Source organism: Phyllostomus discolor, chromosome 12 (genome assembly GCF_004126475.2).
Source record: "Phyllostomus discolor isolate MPI-MPIP mPhyDis1 chromosome 12, mPhyDis1.pri.v3, whole genome shotgun sequence".
Classification (NCBI taxonomy): Eukaryota; Metazoa; Chordata; class Mammalia; order Chiroptera; family Phyllostomidae; genus Phyllostomus; species Phyllostomus discolor.
Genome location: NC_040914.2, coordinates 66,955,734 through 66,976,314, shown reverse-complemented (window position 1 = coordinate 66,976,314; position 20,581 = coordinate 66,955,734). Strand labels below are relative to the sequence as shown.

The 20,581-nt window shown below is 40.1% G+C and overlaps 1 protein-coding gene across 2 annotated transcripts in view; it reads right to left on the bottom strand.

Annotated features, from left to right (window-relative positions):
- Nucleotides 1–1,416: 1,416 nt before the first annotated feature.
- Nucleotides 1,417–20,581, bottom strand: part of CNTNAP4 (contactin associated protein family member 4) — a 235,811-nt gene continuing 216,646 nt past the window's right edge. For both annotated transcript variants that reach the window (XM_028501841.2, XM_036012240.1), the window contains 6 exons: nt 19,458–19,682; nt 17,911–18,044; nt 17,034–17,121; nt 7,199–7,417; nt 6,796–6,867; nt 1,417–2,323 (listed from right to left, as the gene is read on the bottom strand). In XM_028501841.2, coding sequence (XP_028357642.1) covers nt 2,130–2,323; nt 6,796–6,867; nt 7,199–7,417; nt 17,034–17,121; nt 17,911–18,044; nt 19,458–19,682 — 932 coding nt within the window. In that variant the 3' untranslated portion in view covers nt 1,417–2,129. The remainder of the gene's footprint in view (nt 2,324–6,795; nt 6,868–7,198; nt 7,418–17,033; nt 17,122–17,910; nt 18,045–19,457; nt 19,683–20,581) is intronic.

The following is a 20,581-nucleotide window of genomic DNA, read 5'->3' as shown; positions in this document are numbered from 1 at the left end:
ACGATTTCCTCATTTTAAACTTCTATACAATGTTTCTTAAAATATATTGTGCATTTTAATTCAAAACTGCATTTTACCAAGAAGAAAGAGGGAACGAAGGTTACAAATCGGGAAATGAGAGCCACGGCATGTGAGATACCGGTGCACGCGGATGCCGTCGAGGTGCAGCTTCCGGCTGCGCCAGCCACGGGGAAGCACGAGGCTGACCCACCCAGAAGCCTGTCTGTGTCCGGGCTCCCAGCCAGGTCGATGCTGCTACCAAGTAACACAAACATCTGGTATGTGTTACCAGACTCGGGCTGTTATGAAGCTCGTATTCAGGTTTGCATCGAATAAAAACCACCCTGTGTTCAGTCCCTCGCTAGCCACCACCATGAGCCTTTCAATTCAAAACAGGAGGTGTGCCATCTGTCAACACAGGTCCTGCGTGAACTGCTATGTCAATTCATACTTTCAAGATCTGGTCAGGCATTTACAGAAATACCAGCATGGACACAGTGCTACGAAAAAAGATGGGAGGTTTTGTAGGAGAGTTAAGAAGGAAAAAAAGATCCTTAACTTTCATATTTCCAAATTATTCCAGTGTGGACAGACCAAGGAATCCATTTTTCTTTAGCGAGCATCTGGAAATTGTGATTATAAATAGCAAAGTGACTTTATTATTTAATTGGCTTGTGGAATTCCAAGATAGCTACATGCAAGTATCTTGTTTACATGGCCTCAAAATTCATTGCTGTATCAGTTTCATAAAGTTACGGGAATTCTGTAATCTCCTGGTACAGTACTGAATCAGAAGGTACCAGGTAGTGGGCTATACCGACTTTTGGTATGTTTTGATAAATGTACCCTGTCATCGTAACTGTGCCCCATCGCTGCAAGTGAGAAGTGACTGGAGAGACACACTTAGTACATATTATCTAATCTGTCATCGCCCTTTAAGAATGAGGAGCCTTTACTCGCTCCACAGGTTTCGCAGGAAGGGGGTATGGTTTCAGTTTATATTTCAAAACACATGCCCTGGCGGTCAGTGCCGAGCACAGCACACGCCTGGGGGGGCCCATATTTTAGAACGGGAAGTGGGGCTCTGCGCTTTGAAGTCTCTCCTTTTTTCTCATCCATAAGACCATGCTCTGTGGAATACAGTGAAGGGAGATCAAAGAAAAGCTGGTGATAAACTTCAGAAAAAACGGTGTAAACCTATAAAGGAAATAACATTTGGGGAAAATATTCTCAGAAGTATATTTCATTTGTGATATCACAGTCGTAAATAAAAATAATATTGTGCAGTGTTAAGAATTGTGTTTTTATATCAACAAATTGAGTTGCAAACATTTCACAATCCTTGGGAAGTAGACGATACCCAAGGTCTTAACTACTGCTACTACCAAACAATAGCAAATTAAATAGAAAATTTGCAAAGGCCAGACATCACACAATGAGGACCAATGCACTTTCTGAGCATTTTTACAATGAATTCTAGGTTCAGAGCTGAATTCTGACACTCAAAACCCAATGCATTCAAAATCATTAAGAATGGTCAAATATAGAAGAAAAGCAATACAAACAAACCAATGACAACAAAACATCTTTCAAGATTATTGATAAATTGTATTGAATGTAATACAGAGAAAGGCAAAGGGGTTTAAATGCTCTGGGCCACTATGATGCAAACACCAGCCAAACGGGATCTTAGAAGCATTCCCAGGTCTAGGAATAACACCAGGGGACACTAAAGCAAACACAGCATATTGTTTTCAAATAAAGCAAGGCCATTGGAGTCCAGTTTTGTTATTTAACTCGAACAAAGCGATGCATGACCCGGTTGAGAGACCAGGGCTACAGCTGTAAAAACCATAGTCATGGAGCCACTTAAACTTCCATTTTAGATCATATCAGCACAGCTGGAAATCAACAGCAACATCTAATTCCTCGTGACAGAGAATGACCACCATGGGAAATGCATCACTGGGTGCGGCCTCCTGGAGCCCCCTCGAGTCTGGAAATGGCAAGATGGCAGTGCTGCAAAGTCATTGCCCGTCCTTCCAGCGCAAGAACATTTTCTTTGTCCACTGAGAGCCCCTGGCTATTAAAACACAATGTCGTGATTGCAAGTTAATCATAGCTGCCCATCAGAAGAAGTACTCTTTCTGATTTTCACTGACTGCATTTTGTCTGTTGAGCTCACTTTTCAACACAGCCTCAGCACTGTCTACATTCTCTGACCTTTTTGCCTCATTTCTTTTGTATAACCTTTTCTGCTGATAAATGCGGACAGCTATGGCAGTGATACACAGCAAGATAAAGATCACAACAGCTATCAAACCTAGTGAGAGAGAAGAAAAGAAATACAAAGTCAGAATTTTCGTCTGAACAGAAACTAGGTTGACTTCATTGTTAATAAGTCACAGCATGATTAGTTTCTACTTAAATCAAGCATCCAACTTCATAAATCGGAAAGATCAAAATTTCAGGTATTTCTAGGTCCAGCGGTATCATAATATTTTGAGTTTACTTCTGAGTTCTATTAACCTTGAAGGGGTCACCTCCAGTTATTCTGAATGCATATTATATTGGGTTTATTTAGTTTGTGTCACACAAGAAGGTCTCTAAGACTATTTGGTCATTTATACTAACACACAGACAAGTTTTAATTATTTTGAAATTATAGAACAGTAGTTAACATTGCAAAATAATTAAATGTGTTTTTACACTTCAATATGTAAGCGTTGTAATTAAGTTGCTTTTCAATAATTTGTCATCTGCTAAATAGCAGGAACAGGTTGTATATATAATTCCTGACTCATGAGCTATATCAATACCCACACATAGGTATATTTAGATTATTTCTATATGAGGAATACTGATTTTTTGAAACATTCAATTGTAATTAAAACATTTCTATACCACAACTGTGAGCTATGCCTATGGTTACCACCCCGGCACTGCATCAGGCCGGTAGTCTTCCCAGTGTGACCGGGCAGGCATGGCGCTCCCGGGGACACCCTGAGGGGGTCCATAGGATCAGACTATTTTTATGATAGTCCTAAGATGGCTCTTTCATTGCACCGCCACACCCACTGGTAATGCACAGCAAGGTGGGGGACAACTCCTGCTTCGTTAGCGCGAAGTCGGGCACGGCCACCAGAGGTGAGTGGTCAGTCAATCCATAAAGCAGGAGGTTTGCGCTGCTAGGACGTCGCAGGGGGAGAGAGCCAGATTCACTGAAGAGTGTCTCTGATGAAGCACTAACGTTACTCATTTTATTACATCATGACCTTTGGCTATGAGTCTTTTTAACATTTGGGGTGAAGAAATGACCATTTTTCATAAAGCACCTTTGGTGCGCCCAAAGTATGACGGTCATCTCCAGGAAAAGCGCCTCATGAATACACGGGTTGTGAGCTGAACAAACGTTTTGCTTCATGGAACACCGTTTTTATTTGAAAGAATGACTGACAGACACACTACGGTTGCTTTGACTTGGAAATTTGGCAGACAGATATTTTCTCCAAAATGAATGAAGTTTCATTTTAGAATGAAGTCTGTCCCTTAAAGAACGCCTGACAATATATATATATATAGGGGTGGGCCAAAGTAGGGCTTACAGTTGTGAGTACATGAAACAGAGTTTATCCTTGAGTTATTATCTCACATTTTGTATTTTTCTGTATGAACAACTGTAAATCTACTTTTGCCCACCCTTGTATATGCTGCCAATGATAAAGTTAAACTTTCTCCTGAAAGACAGAATTTGGAAAACTGTTGCTGCCACCATGATGAGTTTGAGACTTTTCTGATAAGGTCAGTAGAGTTATTGGCTAATTTTTTTTTAATTTTCCGACAAAAATAGGTACAATGAAAACAGCAATGTGGATCAACTCTCCTAGTATAAAACTAGGGGACTTCACTCTACTTTAAATTAAATGTATACAACTCTAGTGGAGTCCAACCAAGCCAAATGTATGAAGGGTCTCACCAGTCACAGGGGACCCCTGAGTGCATGGTTTTAGGGGCCGGTTCACTGTAGCTAATCATAACTGCTGATGACTAAGCCAACTGTTGCCCAGGTCAACCTTATCTAAGAAGGACGGCAATATAGAGAAATCTAATAAAAACGCAATAACCAAACTCTACACTTCAAACCTGAAGAATTTACTAGCAGGTATGGTTATTTTTATTATTAGCCATATTAATAAATAATATTTCTAATCAGAGTATCTGTTTGTTGTTATATTTGCCTCTAATTTTAGAAAAGCAATAGTTGCTACAAATATCTCTATTGTCTGGGTATAGGCCTCTTGTTTAAGAAAAATATTCTGAACGATGTCAAGGTGAAAAACTGATGAAGGCATTAGAGGGTGCAGGCTCCTGCACTTACAGAACAAATGCCCACGTCACACTGGCCCAGAGAGGACATCCAGACAGGCAAATCATGGATGCACTCAGGAGCTAGTGTGCTCAGTGTATGTGATTTTTATCCTTTAATTTGGGGAAGATGTTACGCCAGAATTTGTCATGTCCAAGAAAAACCTTGATTTTATCTGTTAAGCAAACAAAACAAAAGACATTCTAAATAAAACATGGCCAACCACAGCACTCTGTGGCAGGGCCACCTGAGATCCCGCATGAATGTGTTTCCAGGAGGATATCAAGGAGCTTCCTCTTGTCTAAACCTGACCATCCATATCTGTGTAGCCTGGCCAGAGACCCTCATAGTATCTGGGTCACTGGTTTTTAAGTGTCTTAGTAAATCAGTTTTCCATCTTATATTATCCAGTGTTCGTAACTAAAGAAAAAATAATCTGAAATATAGAACATTAGGGAATTAACCATTTTGGAAAACATCTTAAGTGGATTAATTATTGTTACACTGTACGTGCAATTTACGAATAACTAGACAATGAGTGAAGAATTCTACCACATGCTCCCAGATGGAGGAATGCACAAGAGGAGGATATTGCACGTGGGCCAGGACAAGGCCTTCTGAGTTTAGATGGCTGCCGCCAGCTGCTCTGCTTCTGAAGCCGAGTCCCCGCAACGGTCAAGAGCAGACACCGGACCCAGATCTGCAGACCCTGGCTGTCCCTGAGCTGCAAACTTGCCCTATGGTCCTTCTCTGCACCATGCATTTGAATCAAGTAAGAATTTCACAGGTGACCTGTAACTTCTTTTCATTCGAAAGGAACACAGAATGACTTATCAACACACCATCCTCTTTACTCTGTAAATCTTGCCAGTGATCTTTGCCCAAAGCTACAATATTCTAAAGAGTAAATATTTTGTTCTACCATTGGCTTGACTATACAATCACACTCTATTTATCTCTCCCTGTATTTCCATCTCCCTATGTCTATACTCATTAAATGTATAGCAAGCACCACTATGAGACTGAGACAATTTGTTTGACTAGAAAGCCTGTTTTAAAATGTTGAGATTAAATGAGTTTTTACCATACAATATATTACTAATATATTAATGTACTTCTCTTAGAGATGCAGTTATTAACAATTCTTCTAACAGGGTTCTTGTTTTTTGTTTCTTTCTTACATGACTAATTGGGGATTCTATTTTAGGTATCTAATTTATACACCATAGATCTGATAAAAAGAAAAGCAACAAAAATAGCAATGGAGGTGTTAATATTCTCACAAAGATCTGACCAGCACTATGCCACCGAAATAAAATCTAACTACTTAAAAGGAAGTCGAAGTCTAGATGAATGCAGGTAGAACACATAAAACCATACAGAGTCCACATAAGTTGCCCAAACAAATGTGTAATCACATTATCTGGTAATGTAATAATATAACTGTTTACTTTTTATGTCCACATCATGTACAGAAGATGGAGAAAAGATGAGCTACTGAACATCTCAATAATCTTATTAGCAATGTTCTTAAAATCACTAATCTGGAAGAAAAAAGTATATTTTGGGGATTGGTGCTGAATAAATTATGTCTCAGAGAATCTATTGTTTCATTGCCAGAAAGAGATACTTTAAAAATTTTTTGTTAATTATTTAATTTAAAGTAATTATGAATCACTTTATTCCATTTACCTAATATTTGATACAAATGCATGTAAAAATATAATATTTATTGATGGCAGCATCAAAACCATGGAAACCATGTCTGTTTTACTAATCATTACAGCAAGGTACATGCTTCCAATGTTACTCTTAGGTTTTTCCAACTTTTTACACAAACCCTTGCAGACGCAGGGACATGTCCAAGCAGCCATCAAAAATGACACTTCTGCCCTGGCTGGCATAGCTCAGTGGATTGAGCGCAGGTTGTGAACCAAAGTGTCTCAGGTTCGATTCCCAGTCAGGGTACATGCCTGGGTTGCAGGCCATGACCCCCAGCAACCGCACATTGATGTTTCTCTCTCTTTCTTTCTCCATCCCTGCCCTCTCTAAAAATAAATAAATAAAATCTTTTTAAAAAATGACACTTCTTCTAATACACTCACAATGACCTAGGGAATGTAGATGGTCATTTCCAAGTTAAATTATATTCATTATTACACAGTTTAGCAACTATTCTTTACGTGTGGTGCTTCAGTAAAATTATCAATTATTTATACTGAAAATCTCCAAGGAAGCTGGGAATTTAGGAATACTCTGTAAGACAATTCAGTACAAATAATAACCCCCCCCACCCCCCACCATGGACCTCAGCATTCAGTGCCTGGCACTTGGGATTCTTTAGAAATAGTTTCCCCGGTGCTAACAATTCACCATTACCAGTAATCACACTAAGAAGCAAAGAAGAGCCCATTCACGCTTCCCATTACCTCCAATTACTGCAGAGTCACTTTTGGTAGCATTAGCTAGGGGCTCTTTGTCGTCTCTTGTTCCAGAGTGATCTGCAGTTAAAGGTCAAAAAAAAGGAGGGTGATATAGGCAAGTAAAAAGAAGAAATTTTGAAAAATTCATAAATGCTTAAAACCAGAACAGAATGTAGGTCAATGTGGGATCTCTGTTATTTCAAACTTAAGAAATGTCAACTGTAATGTCCCACAGGCACAGGAAAGTGAGAGTCTAGAAAAGAAATGGCAAAGAGAACTAACTGGAAGTTAAACAGCACCGATTTTAAGACACCATCTCGAGAAGGTAGCATAGCAGCAACATCGGAGGATTTTAAATCTAACAGACAAGCTGTGTCTGTGTCCCAGTAAAGGAAGACCCATAGGCCACCTGCAAAGGAGTGTGTCCTTTCCCTTGACGTGGCATCGGTGCCAGCCTGGGCCACGCAGCTGGACTCCGTCACGTGTCCTGAGATGGTGATGAGGGCTGGGTGGCCGGGCTGCAGAGCAGCCTTCAGAGGGGCCACGTGGCTGAGCTGCACTGCGGAGAGGCAGCCCAGGAAGCCCTGTGCTCCGGCCAGTGCCGTTTCCTGGTCAACGTCGCTGTGCTCTGCAAACACAAAGAAACAGCAGTAGCAGTGGTGCAAGCGCAAACCCGAGGGACACAAACAGAATGCCCGTGTCTGATAGTGCAATAGCGACATGTGTGCGTGTGTGTGTGTGTACACACAGTGACTAGATTCCTGTTTCTTTTGTCTTTATTTAACAAGTCAGATCCATAAAGTCTTTCCACAATTGGTGAGACTTTTCAGGTTAATGAAAGCAACACTTTAAATATGGCTAATTAAATATAATATGGCAACTCTCTGGAAATGATTACAGCCGCCACAAGAACAGGGCAGGTTACGAACAGAGGCAAGTTCATGATGACATTCTCGTGAAGTAGAGGTCATACACCCAAATTTGGGGGACTCTCCCTAGTTACTCAGGTGCCGCAGTGAAAACTCCCCTAGCACATTGTCTTCCTCCCAGTTTCTCGGCCTGCCTATCACTCAGACAGAAGCATCAGCGAGCCCCGTATAGTAATCCACACTCCCCTCAGTTTAGTGAGAGTTGTTACTATGGGACTATTTTGGAACAGAAATTGGCTTGAATGCCAGAATATTAATTCATAATTTTACCGTGGAGAACATATTTATATTTTATGCTTGGAGAGCATGAAATCTAAACAAGCAGAATTAATTGTAGAGTTTTAGAGTTCAAAGGTTAGCAGACTCCAATGCATCCATCCACTCAGTACCATCATACAATAACACAACTGCTCTCCCCTGCACTGCGCATGTGCAGGCGCAGACCGTGTCTGCATTTTGGTCTCTCTTTTTAAAAATAACATAATAGAAATTAAGTATTTATTAAGTGCTTATGTGCTAGGCGCTGTTCTAAGGGACTGTATGAACCTTACAGTGGCCATGAGTGTCTGAGGCCAGTCATACGGAAGGGACACTCAGGTTCTGGACTTCAGTGGTCCCCCTGAGATTAGACAGCTGGCCTGATGACTGGACCCCAGGCCTGCTGGACCTCCAAGCACAAGCTTCTTTCACTTATGAGCCTCTCTCTGATTGACAGGTTCTTTCCTTTGCTCTGCTCACATCTTGTGCAGTGCCTTTTATTTATTTCATTGTTATTAATTTTTGGTTAGGGAGCAGCTATTCTTGAAGTAACCTTGGGCAACTCAGCCCTGATCAAACCTGTCTTGTCATATCAAGGTTTCTGAAGGACACTTTCTCTTTCTCCATTTCCATTCACATTTTACACCTAATGATAAAAACATGATGAACTGTATAGCATTGTGAGTATCATTCACTATAAAAAGAAATGGGAAAATGAGAGAGATGACATCACTTTGCTGTTGTGCTGGTGGAGCTGGGACTCAGCCCCGGTCATCCCACCTCCGGAGGCCGAGTCCGTGCCAGCAGGGCCACCGCGCCTCACAGCGTGGGGAGACAGCCCCTCTCCAGCTCGGCTCGCAGGCTGGACCACAAGCTCCCTGACCGTGCAGGGGGCCCTCAACACCCAGCATCGAGTTCTGACTCCGGGGGCATTTCCCCAGTGTGTAAAAACCAAAGAATCTAGTCCCACCACACAGCAGTCACTCATTTGAATGGATAAACATTCAAACACACATAATTTCAGAAAGACAGCATTCTTGCCTTGGAGTGTTTTTGTTTGTTTGTTTACTTTAACAAGAAATGAAAAGGAAATATTTTAACAGCAACATAACCAAAACAGTGTTTTTCCCATTTCTTCTACAAGGTTAAAATCTTGAATAATAGACTTTTAAAAAATCGTACCTTATGAGCCAAAAAAAAAAAAAAACGCCCAAAACAAAAAACCCAAAGTAAATAGATTACATAAGATTCATTCCTCTGATAAAAATCTGATATGTGGTGACTTTTAAACACTATGCCTTCAAACTGAAAACATTTTACCTATTATAAATTATTGTATAAAAATGTTATACTATAAAAGTTCAAATGGACAGTTAGTCAATGAATATTTATTGTTTGAGAGCTAAAGGCATGGAGAACAAATTCACTGCAATTCCAGCATCTTGCACTCCAGTGGGGGAGACAGAAAACAAACACAGAAAAAAGGAACTAATGAAAATTTTGAAGCGTGATAATGCCATCAAGAAATAAATTAGAAAATGTGATGGGATGCATCTGAAACAGAACTTCATCTTGATAAATTAGGTAATTCTCTTTGCCTACTTCGTGAATCTTCACAGTCCTATTCTTGCAGGAGTCTGTGGCTATTATCCGACAGCTTCTGGCTCTTTAACTTTTTTTTTTTTTTCAAAATTTGCAAGATTCCCTGTGATTTGGAAATATTTATCAGGTTGTTCTAGGTGTGCACCTTCCCTCGCCTCTTCGGCGTAGGTCTTGGTGGGCCCTTTTAATCTGCAGACACACGGTTTTTCTTTAGCCTGGAAAATGTCACAGACTGTGTATACAGCTATTGTTTCACCCTGGCCCTTTCATCTTTCTGGACTGCAGATCATCCACCCTAGGCTGCTCTGCATATTCTTAAAGTCTTTTACTTTGCCTCCCGTTTTCTACCTTTTAGAACTTATTTCTGAATGGGTCAAATGTTTCATTTACTTTATCTTTCAGGTGAGAAAGCCAATCATCAATAAAGATCATTCATTCCTGCAGAGTTCTCGAGTCTGGAAAAATCAAGAAATAAAACTTCTTAGTTCCTCAAGGGTTTTTTTTTTGTTGTTGCTTTACTAGAATTTCCTGCAAACTCTTACTAAGTTTCATTCAGAATGCCATCTGTCTCCTTGAGTAGCTTTATTTGACAGGGAATGATACTGGTTACTTTGGTTTTTCTCCCATTTTATAGCTGAATCTTCTTAAGTATGGGTTGTTTTTCTCCTTTGCTGGTTGACTCTCAGTCACTGACTTCCTTAGGTGGCTGATGCACAGAGAAGGCAGACGAGATGGCCATCCATGTCAGTGAACCTGCAGGACAAAGAAGCCACCCAACCCCAGAACAGAGAGGAATTGGTCCAAATTTCAAGTCATCCTCAGTAGAATTCAGGAAGTCCTCAAATTTCAGGTCATTCCTTTTTTGGCAAAGAGGAAAAATGGGCACACTGATGTTTTCAAGGCTGGCTTTTCCCCAGTGGGAGCCAGACATCGTGCAAGCCAAGTATTTCCAGTGGGAGGTGGGAATCCACGCAAGTCAGGGTCTCTCCTCCTCTTCCAAGAAGTGTAGGCTGACCCTAGACTCTCCTCCAACCAGAGGGCAGGGAGTCAGCCCCATGACACCTCCTCACTGGCAAACACCAGGCTCCCCACCACCTGCTGGGCTGGCCCAGCGACTCCTTGCTTTAGAAGGGTCAGCGGGATGGAGTTAGAATTAGGAGTGCAGGGAGACTACATGGGCTCTGCAGTCATCTCCCCAGAACTAGGTCCAACCAAAGTTAACGGCTACACTGAATTGCTCATAGCAAAGTTGGCACTAGAAACACATAGCATCAGATATATGCTCTGACAACTGTGCTAATAAAGCCAATGAGCAAAAATATGCACCTTCCCTGCTACCTGAGTCCCGAAATGCCAACATCACGTAAGGGTTCGAACAGGGAAGAGGGAGGAGTTGAAGATGAGAGTGTCTCCTGCTTTGCACACAAATCCTGATACGACAATCAGGTTTTGGATGTTTCCGGTTATAAAAATACTTATCTGACTCAGACTTCTGGGTAATCTTGCCTATTAAAAAATTAGCCTCAGTTGTATTTTCCAACAAAGGGAATAACTTCTGCTTTATTAAAGAAAAATCTTTTACCAAAAGGTCTACAAAGAAAATAGAGTACCCAATAGTTAAAATCTGCATGAAGTAAGTGCCTTTTTATTACTACTTCTGGAAAAGAGAGATGAAGTAAGTGGAAGAACGATTTACAAGGAATGAGTCATGAAATTTCTTGTGGTTCTCATAACCCCAAGAAACCAAAAACCAACAACAAAACAATAAAAACAAACAGATAGACAAAATAAGACAGAATTAAATAAAACTCAGAAGGCAAATCTAAGCAGTTTGGTCATATCTATGAAAAGGAGCCATCTGTTCAAAGGGTCTCAGTATCTCTCATCCACAAAGATGGAGATGAGCAAGGCTTGCCTGAAAAGGACAACGTAACTCAAAGGAGGAGCAGGGCTGAACCCCGCAGGCCAGTCCCCACTGCACACAGTTACAACAAGGAGACGCCAACAGCAGCGAACAGTGGAGGAGTCCAATGGCAAGGCAGGCGGCAAATTCAATGTGGATAAAGGAGCAACGTTTCATAAAAGGTACTGACTTGCCAACCAAACCTGCAGCTCTGATATCTGACCTTGAAAGGTCAGATTAATACAAAAGCTCTTTGTTTAGAGGTTTAGATCATTATTTAGGTATTTTGAGACCTCGGGTAACCTGTACTTCTCTTGTGCTTTCAGCGTAACCTGTCTCCTCTTGTCATGTGACAAGACCTTTACAAAAGCAGTGTCCTGAAGTCATCCAATTAAACTTTCTTATGGCTTCCTTTGGCTTTGAAGCAGGTTTCACGTGAAATATGTCTGAGACTGAAGTTTGTTCTTAAAGCTCTTCTGAGAAGATGAAGTAGACATCCTCTTCCCTCTGACCACACACTTTATTTACATCTGGCCTAAGTCTCTACTGCAGAAACCTGAGTTACTTCCTGGCTCTGCAGCCTCAGAAGAGATAAATGACCCCTATGGGTCATTGCCTCTAAATAGACCAATGCTACTGCTCAGAATGAGTAAAAACCATCTTCGGGCTTTTAGAAAACTCTAAACTCTAACGTAAAATATAACCCGTGAACAGGACTCGTAACTTAATTTTACCACGAGTTTTGGATGTAAAGAGAAAATGTAATGTGGCCTGCAAATTATGGGGGAAAATGAACTGAGGTGGTTTGATGCAGCCTGGGTCTCCCCACTACCCCCAGGGTGTATCAACAGATTTTTGTTGGTGGTGGTCTTGCTCCGTTACCTACCTGTAATAAACTGTCATTGTGAACTCCACTCTGTCTTCAAACAATGATTTTTCAGTCATTTTCCAATAGGTTAAATTATATCATTATTTAAAATATGGGCACATTTTCCATGAGAGATTTTATGCAATTTCAAGGTTATGTAATGATCTTGATGTTTTTTTCCAATGTGGCAGAACTGATCCAATAAAAGCTTAAAGATTAGCAACACAACTTCACACCTTCAAATTTCCTTTGATTAATTACATCTTAGAGAGATCTCCTTTTATATAATTTTTGAGTAAATAGCTCTCTTAAAGGAGCTGACTGAGGAACCATTAACTCTGGTGCTGGTGCTTAATACAGTCTGAACAACGCACTTAACAAGGAAATGACATCAGGCTGTCTGCCTGTTCAGAAGGAGAACCACAAAGAAAGGAATTGCTTTTTCTTTGTCCTCCAGTGCTCACTTCTACGAGTGAAGATGAACTGTAGGAACAATTTTTCACTCCAATCATCAGTAATGAGCATGACTAGCAGATACCAAGCAGGAAGAGTAATTTTTATGTAACAATCCCAAATTGTACTAGGATGACATGAAAACCATCTCTAACCCTTTATTACAATTAGCAGACAACATGAGCAGAATTCAATTTCACCGCTCTTACTCTGATGAGTCCTACAGCTCATTAGACTGGCCTGCCCAGTATCTCTGGGCTGTGGCCGTGCCTCTCTCTACCCCTGGGGTCCTAACTCCACACCCCTGCCAATTCCTTCTCTCTCTCTCTCTCTCTCTCATCAATGCCTGTTCTTTAATAAATTTACTCACACAATAGTGTAAGCCCCTGATTGTGGATTTTTTTAACTTAACCCTGGTGCAGATACATTTTAAAGCATGTTAGTAATTAAAAAAATAAACAATCACTTTCTCTTTTTATTTTAGAGGTTATTCTAGTTTTATCGTCCCATGAAGGTCTCTAGATTTGGCAGCTGAGAAATACATGATCTGGGATTTGTGACGTTGCTTTTATCATTTGGTGTTTTCTGAAGTGGGAGTGAAGCCCTGTGTTTTATTACGTTTGTGACGGGGCGACATCGCTGTGTGAGGAGCACGCGGCCCTCCCCGCCCGGCGCACACCCTTGTGAGGACATGCGCCTCTGACAGCATCCCACTGTCTGCCCTACCATTCGCTCTATAATTAAAATCAGATAACACGTTTCGGCATCATAAATGGTCTTTGGACTTGGGACATGACACTTCTGACCTATGCTTATACATCGTGATGAGGACAAACGGTGTGTGTGGGCTTCCAGGTCTGGCCAGTTCAGAATAATACAGCTCACTCTCTGAAAATGGCTGAGGCAGGGATGAAGTCATACCATGCGCTGAAGAAGTCTACAACATTTTAATTGTTAAAACATTCAGAACTCAGCTTGAGGAACATCTTTGATTTTAAGTAATGTCTTGCAAGACTGAAGTCATGCTATGTATTGAAGACATTTTCTGACACTTTAAATGTTAAAATATTTTTAAAAGATCAACCTGCTCAATAAAAAAAAATTTTCAATAGCTTTCTTACTTCTCTTGTTCTAAACTGTACTTCTCTGTTAAAACTTGCTTTAAAGTAACCAGCCCATGACCTTCAGAGGTTTGGCACAGTACATTTACAAAATCACAGTGCCCTTCGTTTGGCTGGGTCACCTTTCCCCTCACCCCTAGGCTTTGCAGCAAGTGTTACAGAAAGGGCTTCTGACACATTGGAGAGTGGTCTCAAATCTCCTGAGTGCAGGCTGAGTGGACGTCCTTTCCTTGCTGACGACACACTTTGTTTACGTCTGGCCTAAATCCCCCCCCCCCCCCCCCCCCCCCGCCCCCGCGGCATCTGAGCGGACTGCCTGGCTCGGTGGCCCTGGAAGAGCTCAGCGACCACGATCAGGGAGGCTACTGCTGGGAGTGCGGAAGAGGGGCCTCCAGCTTTTACTTAAAACACATCAGAAAACTCTCCTAACACAGAGAAGTATCTGGATACAAAATTCAGAGTTTAATTTTACAGTGAATTACAAATATGCAGCAAATGTAATGTACTTGACTCATGACAGGAGGATCTAGTTGGCTGAACCCTTGATGTTTTTCCACCATGGCTCCCAGCTTAACACATTATTATTGCCAAAGTCAGTGAGTCCTTAAGTATTTTAAGTGTGGTAGGGATTTAGAGGTGGTTCTTATGTCAACATAGTACAGTTTGATATTGGTTCTTAAAATTTACCCGCCTTTCTCAGTGTCTGCCACTAATGTTAACATGGACGGTAATCCCAAACCCCGTAGTTCTTCCTCGATTTAAGAAACGAGCACCCGAGACAGTCGGAGTGGGAAGGCATTCCCTTTGTTCTGGGTTTCCATCTGAAATGGCAGCGGGTGGCCACATCCTTGAGGCTTTGGTGGAAACTGGAGGGAAATTACAACTCCAAAAAAAGCAAGTCATTAATGTTTACATTCTGCTCCCTTAAAAGAAATATTCAGAAATTATAAAGTGGTACGAGTATGTTAATTTCTTTTTAATTTGGAGGACGATTTGGGATTATTTTATCTAAAGCAACATGGGGTACATTAGACCCAATTAGGCACAGAGCAACATTTTGTCTATTTTGTGTGTGTGCCCACCAACCATAAGCTCTGTGAGGGCATCACATCTGTCCTCACCAGCTCTGTGAGGGCAGATGCGACGTGTACTGTGCTGAGTGACATTCTCTGCGTTACATAACAGGTGATCACAAACTTTGTGTTAAATGAATCCGCAAGCCAAATGGGCTTACAAAAATGAAAAGCATATTTGACAAGCCAGGGTCAGTAAGAGTGGGCCTTGCAGACTCCCAACCCGAGGAGTGTAGCTGCCCAAGAGCCGGGGCTGCCAGGCTGTGAAATGCATCGCCACACTTGAGCCAAGGCCATGCTTCCCAAGGGCTGCTCCTGGCCAGTGGCTGGTCACAGCAGGGACTCTAAGGCAGGAACACTGGGGACTCCTCCAATGGCTGGCTGACTCGAGGGATCCCCAAAGGGTGTGTGACCTCTCTAAGACTGTACAGAAGTCCAGGGCACTTCCGTCTAGCTCTCCCTCCCCCTCCTTCATTTAGAGGCAGAAGTGCATGACCATCGGATGCAGTGCGGTCTGGGCCAGCTCCCTCCCTCTTTTCTTCCTCACTAGCACTGCTCCCTCAATGAAATCCTCACATGGTTAATCCTGTCATGTCAGCTGCTTCCTAGAGGACCTGGACTAATGTAATAAGAAACTTCAAAATTAATAGCTCCATTTTAGCATCTATTTTACTATAAATTAATATACTACATTAAAATATAATAATATACTACATAGCATTTTATTGTACTGTCATATACCACACTAAATTTGACCATAAATTATTAGTCTCTTTTGAATTACAAATGATTTGAACTCAGCATTAGTCCTTGGTCAAGGTCCACGCCTTAGCGACACGTCAAGTAAGTTCTTTCTTACACTTTTAGGAGAATGAGTAGCAGTCATGGCTGAATTTGGACTTTAATCTTATTTTTCAGCATGAGCAATACGCATTTGAATAATATGCTATTTTTGAATAAAAACATTACTATCTTTAATTCCCTACTAATCTCCTCTATTTACTTACAAAAAGGGAAATAAATATTCGTGCAATGGATGTTGTTATTCTCCTGCTTGGTTAATACAATCCTTCTAGCAGAATGCAGACCAGTGTCCCAGTTCTTTTATAATATATTTAACACAGTTCTACTCACAAAAAATAGTTTCATCAGTAACTCTGGCATTAAATTTGAAGATGTTATTTCTTCAAAACTATGATTTTATCGACATTATGAATAATGGTTAGAATTTTCTATCTTGCATTTTACATTTTTATGTAATGCCTCATCTTAGATCCTACTATACTGAGGAAGTCTTGAGCTGAGGAGTTGTTATATTTGTTTGACTTTTTTTTATTACTGTAGTTGAAATTTACACTATGAAACACACTTGGAATATTTCAGTTAAGCTTCCAAATGTCTTAATGGTACTCTGCACGCATTTTGTGTGACCGCCGTGGCACTCTGGAAGAACACCGAGACTCAGGACATGTCCTTTGTTTGGAGAATAAGTTTGGGTGCGCATCATAGAAAGCCTATAAATATTTATAAACTTAACTATCAACCTTCTCAAGGGCCAATATTTTGATCATTCACCCATGTGTTTAATCAAACATTCTCAAGACGGTGAGATTATGTACAAGGAATGTAAGGAGTGACTAAGCAAGGTACAAATCATTGAAAAGGTCATGAAAATTTAAACCAATTTACTATCTTGGACAAAATAGTCAGGTTACCTATTATTTTGACCTTTATTATTTGATATGTTTGAGGCGCGAGAACAGCATCATGTTTCGTTATGCAGGAGTGGCATTGCAGAGGGGAGTGAATGCCTGCTCCCCCTGCAGGAAGTCCCTGCTCACAACTACACGTGCCTCTGAGAAAGTGCGGTTGCTGCCTTATCACTCACTTCATCATCAAAATAAGGCAAGAGATTTCTTTTGGCATGATGAATTTGCATGTGGTGTTTGCACGTGTGGGCATGTGTGTTTGGAATATGACTCTTCCGACCCATGTTTAAGCACCATAAGCGGAAAAGAGATTGTTTCTTTTACTCACCTAAAATCCTGCCCAGTACAAGAGATTTGACGGCACTGAATTCTGTACCTGATGACAGGTGGACTTGTCTCCTTGCATTCTCATCAATCTACAAAATTGTTTCATGAGATGCAAAAATGCAGATGGATGCCATTGTATTGAGGACAGGAAGCAAAGGAAGACAAAAATATATAAAAATAGGCAACTGTTAGTATAGCCCCAAAGACTTAGGAAAAAATTCAAAGAGTTATTAGCCATTTATAAAGTTGAATATTATTTTCTAAACTATTTCTATACTACCCTCAGATACCACTGCACCCCATCTTCTATATCCTCAATCACTTTATTTTTCTATACCATAAAAGAAAAATAAAATTGGGGAAGTGAATATTGTTTTATCACTTGAGTTATTTAGCTAAGAAATTTTCCTTTACCAGGGGGCTGAAACATTAGTGCTTTTCTTCAAAAGCTGGTAGAGTAATTCTACTTTCTCTACTGTGGTTCTCACTGTTTATACACTATTCTGATACAGTAGTAACTAATTTCTGTGCTAGAATTATGGCTGCATCTAGACCCATCGGAGTAAAGTGGTTTTATCAGGGCAGCAACAGTCCTACCGGCAGTGCACTACGATAAACGAGACAGCATTTCCCTCCTGAGCAGCCAAACTCAGAGGGAAATTTGTATATTTAACTATCAAATATTAATAATATCTTGGACAGAATCTTATCTCCTAAAAAACTCTGACCACGTTTGATGGTCTGGGTATGATCTCTGCACAAGCGGCACTGAAAGGCTGTCTTTGTTGATTCCACTCATTATTCCACTTCTGCGGTGGGTCCTTCGTGCTGGGGAGTCCTAATCAGAGCCATTTCTTCTCCCGGGTTTACTGTGTTACCTCTACAAAGACCACTCCTTCTTCTCTGTTAATCTTGATACGGTGAAGCTGACCATCAGCCATGTTTTTGAAATCAAAGGTAACAACATCAGGTTCTTGATATCTATTTAGCTTGTACCTGATCTGCAAACTTCCTAAAGTAGAGAGGAAATTATATTTTTAGTTAAAGTTGTATTTTAAGAACTACATAAACATTAAGAAGTACCTTTTTTATTATTTAGTAATTTCTGGGGAAAATTCACAATAGTTTGTTTGGGTGTTTTCTTTCATCGTAACTCCTAGAAGTTGGTTTCTGTGAGAAATTGTACTATTTTCAAAATCAAGACCAAGCATGTTGCCAACAAGCAGTCTTTTTCCTGAAAATTTTTCATTTTTTCCCCAGAAATCAATATGCAATTAAGAAAACACAAATCTCTGTACTAGCTTCTCACTTAAAAAAATAAGACTTGGTATATTATAAAATGCCAAACTACTGTGGAATGTTGTAACAGCATTCTAATTCTATAATCTCGTCTGATTAAAAAATATATCTACCACTCCTGAAATGAGATTAATAAAATCATTATAAGCACATGTAGATGTGCTAAGGATGAGAAATATTTGGTCAAGTGGTAACGGTCATAAACTTTGGAATAAAATTAGGGTAAAAGGAATGGTTTTAAGCCAAACCTACTGTTAGAACTAATAGTACTCAATTGCCTGTAAAGAAATTAATTAATTCACAGAACATCTCCCAATTTAACAAAGAAAATGTCCTAACATATATATAAACTTTAAGCTCAAAATGTATACAGTGAGGGTAAATATACTTACTGAACAATATTATTTTTACTTTGGCATTCAGTGCCCTTGGTCCACATTTGATCTGATTGAAATGATATTGTCACACATTTTTAAATGTGTTTATTTTTTCATGCAGAGAATATATTTATAAAATTGTTATCTTTAATCAGGAGAGAGTAGAGAGAAAAACGCAGTGCACAGTCTCCCGTGCCAAGGTGCCCGGAGTGCACACACGTCCTAATGCGTGCGCCATTACCCCGCACCCGTGTTCCAGCATTTCCCGCGACTACTTTATTGCCTACAGTTAGAATCAACCGCTTATTTTGTAGACACTTTCTTATACATGATACTAGTTCGTTAACATTCCTTCAACATCTTGTCCTTTGAGTTGAAGGACATATTTGTTATGTACAGAGCAAATACTCTTATTTCTGGAACCACAAAACTGATACTGATATTTATATGGAATAGTAAAGAGCTTCTAGCCATAATAAAATATAACAATATTTTACATAAATAAATTAAAATGTATACAGGATATGTATAATTATCAACACTGCAAAGAGATAAAGATGCCTTAATTACTTTAATCCTTTTAGATTAAATGTAGAGGGCCGTACTGAAAAAACACAATTGAACACCCAAAACAGGCACACTTTTTCTCCCTGTTTGTAGTCTGAGAAGCAAGCACACGGAATGATCCATATTATTACTGATGTAATGCTCTAACTCAATTTTCTCTCTCTCATCTAAAAAGCACTCACCATTTTTGGCAATGATAACTGAAAGATATTCTTTATAAAAGGAGCTCACATAAAGCAGTAAGCTTGGTGTCCGCGTTGTTCGGAAGCTAAATGTGATCATTTCTCGGCTCGGCTTCATGTCGCCATGAAATGCAGCAGCGTGGGAGCTGGAGTTTTTACTTAAGGAATAATTTTCTTGAAAATTGTAAATCACGGATGAGCCAGACCCAAAATAGGCAGCAATCTCTGAAATGATACACACATTTTACATTAAAAAAATTTAAGTCCAGGGATCTTGTTTCAGTTATTCACTGATACTTTTAATGAAAAATAACAAATTGTGTAAGTATAACAGATACCCTCAAACCAGAATCAAATAACACTGTTAATTAACAGAGCTTTCACCATGGTCACTGAAATGGTTTTATGTTAGAATTATATATAATTACTTCACTAATTAATCTCATAATTGAAAGCTTACTGCTCTGCTGAGTTTAAATATAACCAGGGCTTCTTGACTTTCATCTCCCTTTCCACCCATTTTCTTATTTAAATTTTAAGTCCCATCTATCTTTTTGTAGCCAGAATACACGAGTCTTCCTGCATTAGGAAGAAAGGAAGTTTGAGGGATCCTACTACCTTCCAGAATCTGAAGACTTCCTTATTCCTGAGCACTACAAAAAGAGTAAGTCTACCATTAACAGGAGAGAAGAGAAATGGCATTTGTGTAGCAGCGATCAACATGAGGAACTAACGGGCCTCTTTTAAATCAATTCTCAAAAGCAGAGTATTTTACTTAATGAGATTAATATTCCAAATTCACACACACACACACGCGCACGTGCACGTGCCGACACCAAGTATAGTTGTATAGAACGAAGAGGGCACTAGGAAGGATAGCCAGTGTCGGATCCAGAAGCCAGATTCTTCCCATTCCTACGCAGGGCCAGCTGTTGGATATGAGTTGTAGACGATGCTCACAGGTAATACTGCAATATTCCTGCTCCCTTGGCACTTCAGGCGGTTTTTGTTTTGTTATTTTTATGATTATATACTTTTTATATTCGATATAATATGTGGGTGCAGAATAACATTCCTGATTGCACTTAAGAAGATGGGCCAAAAACCATGTGGATCTGGAGAAC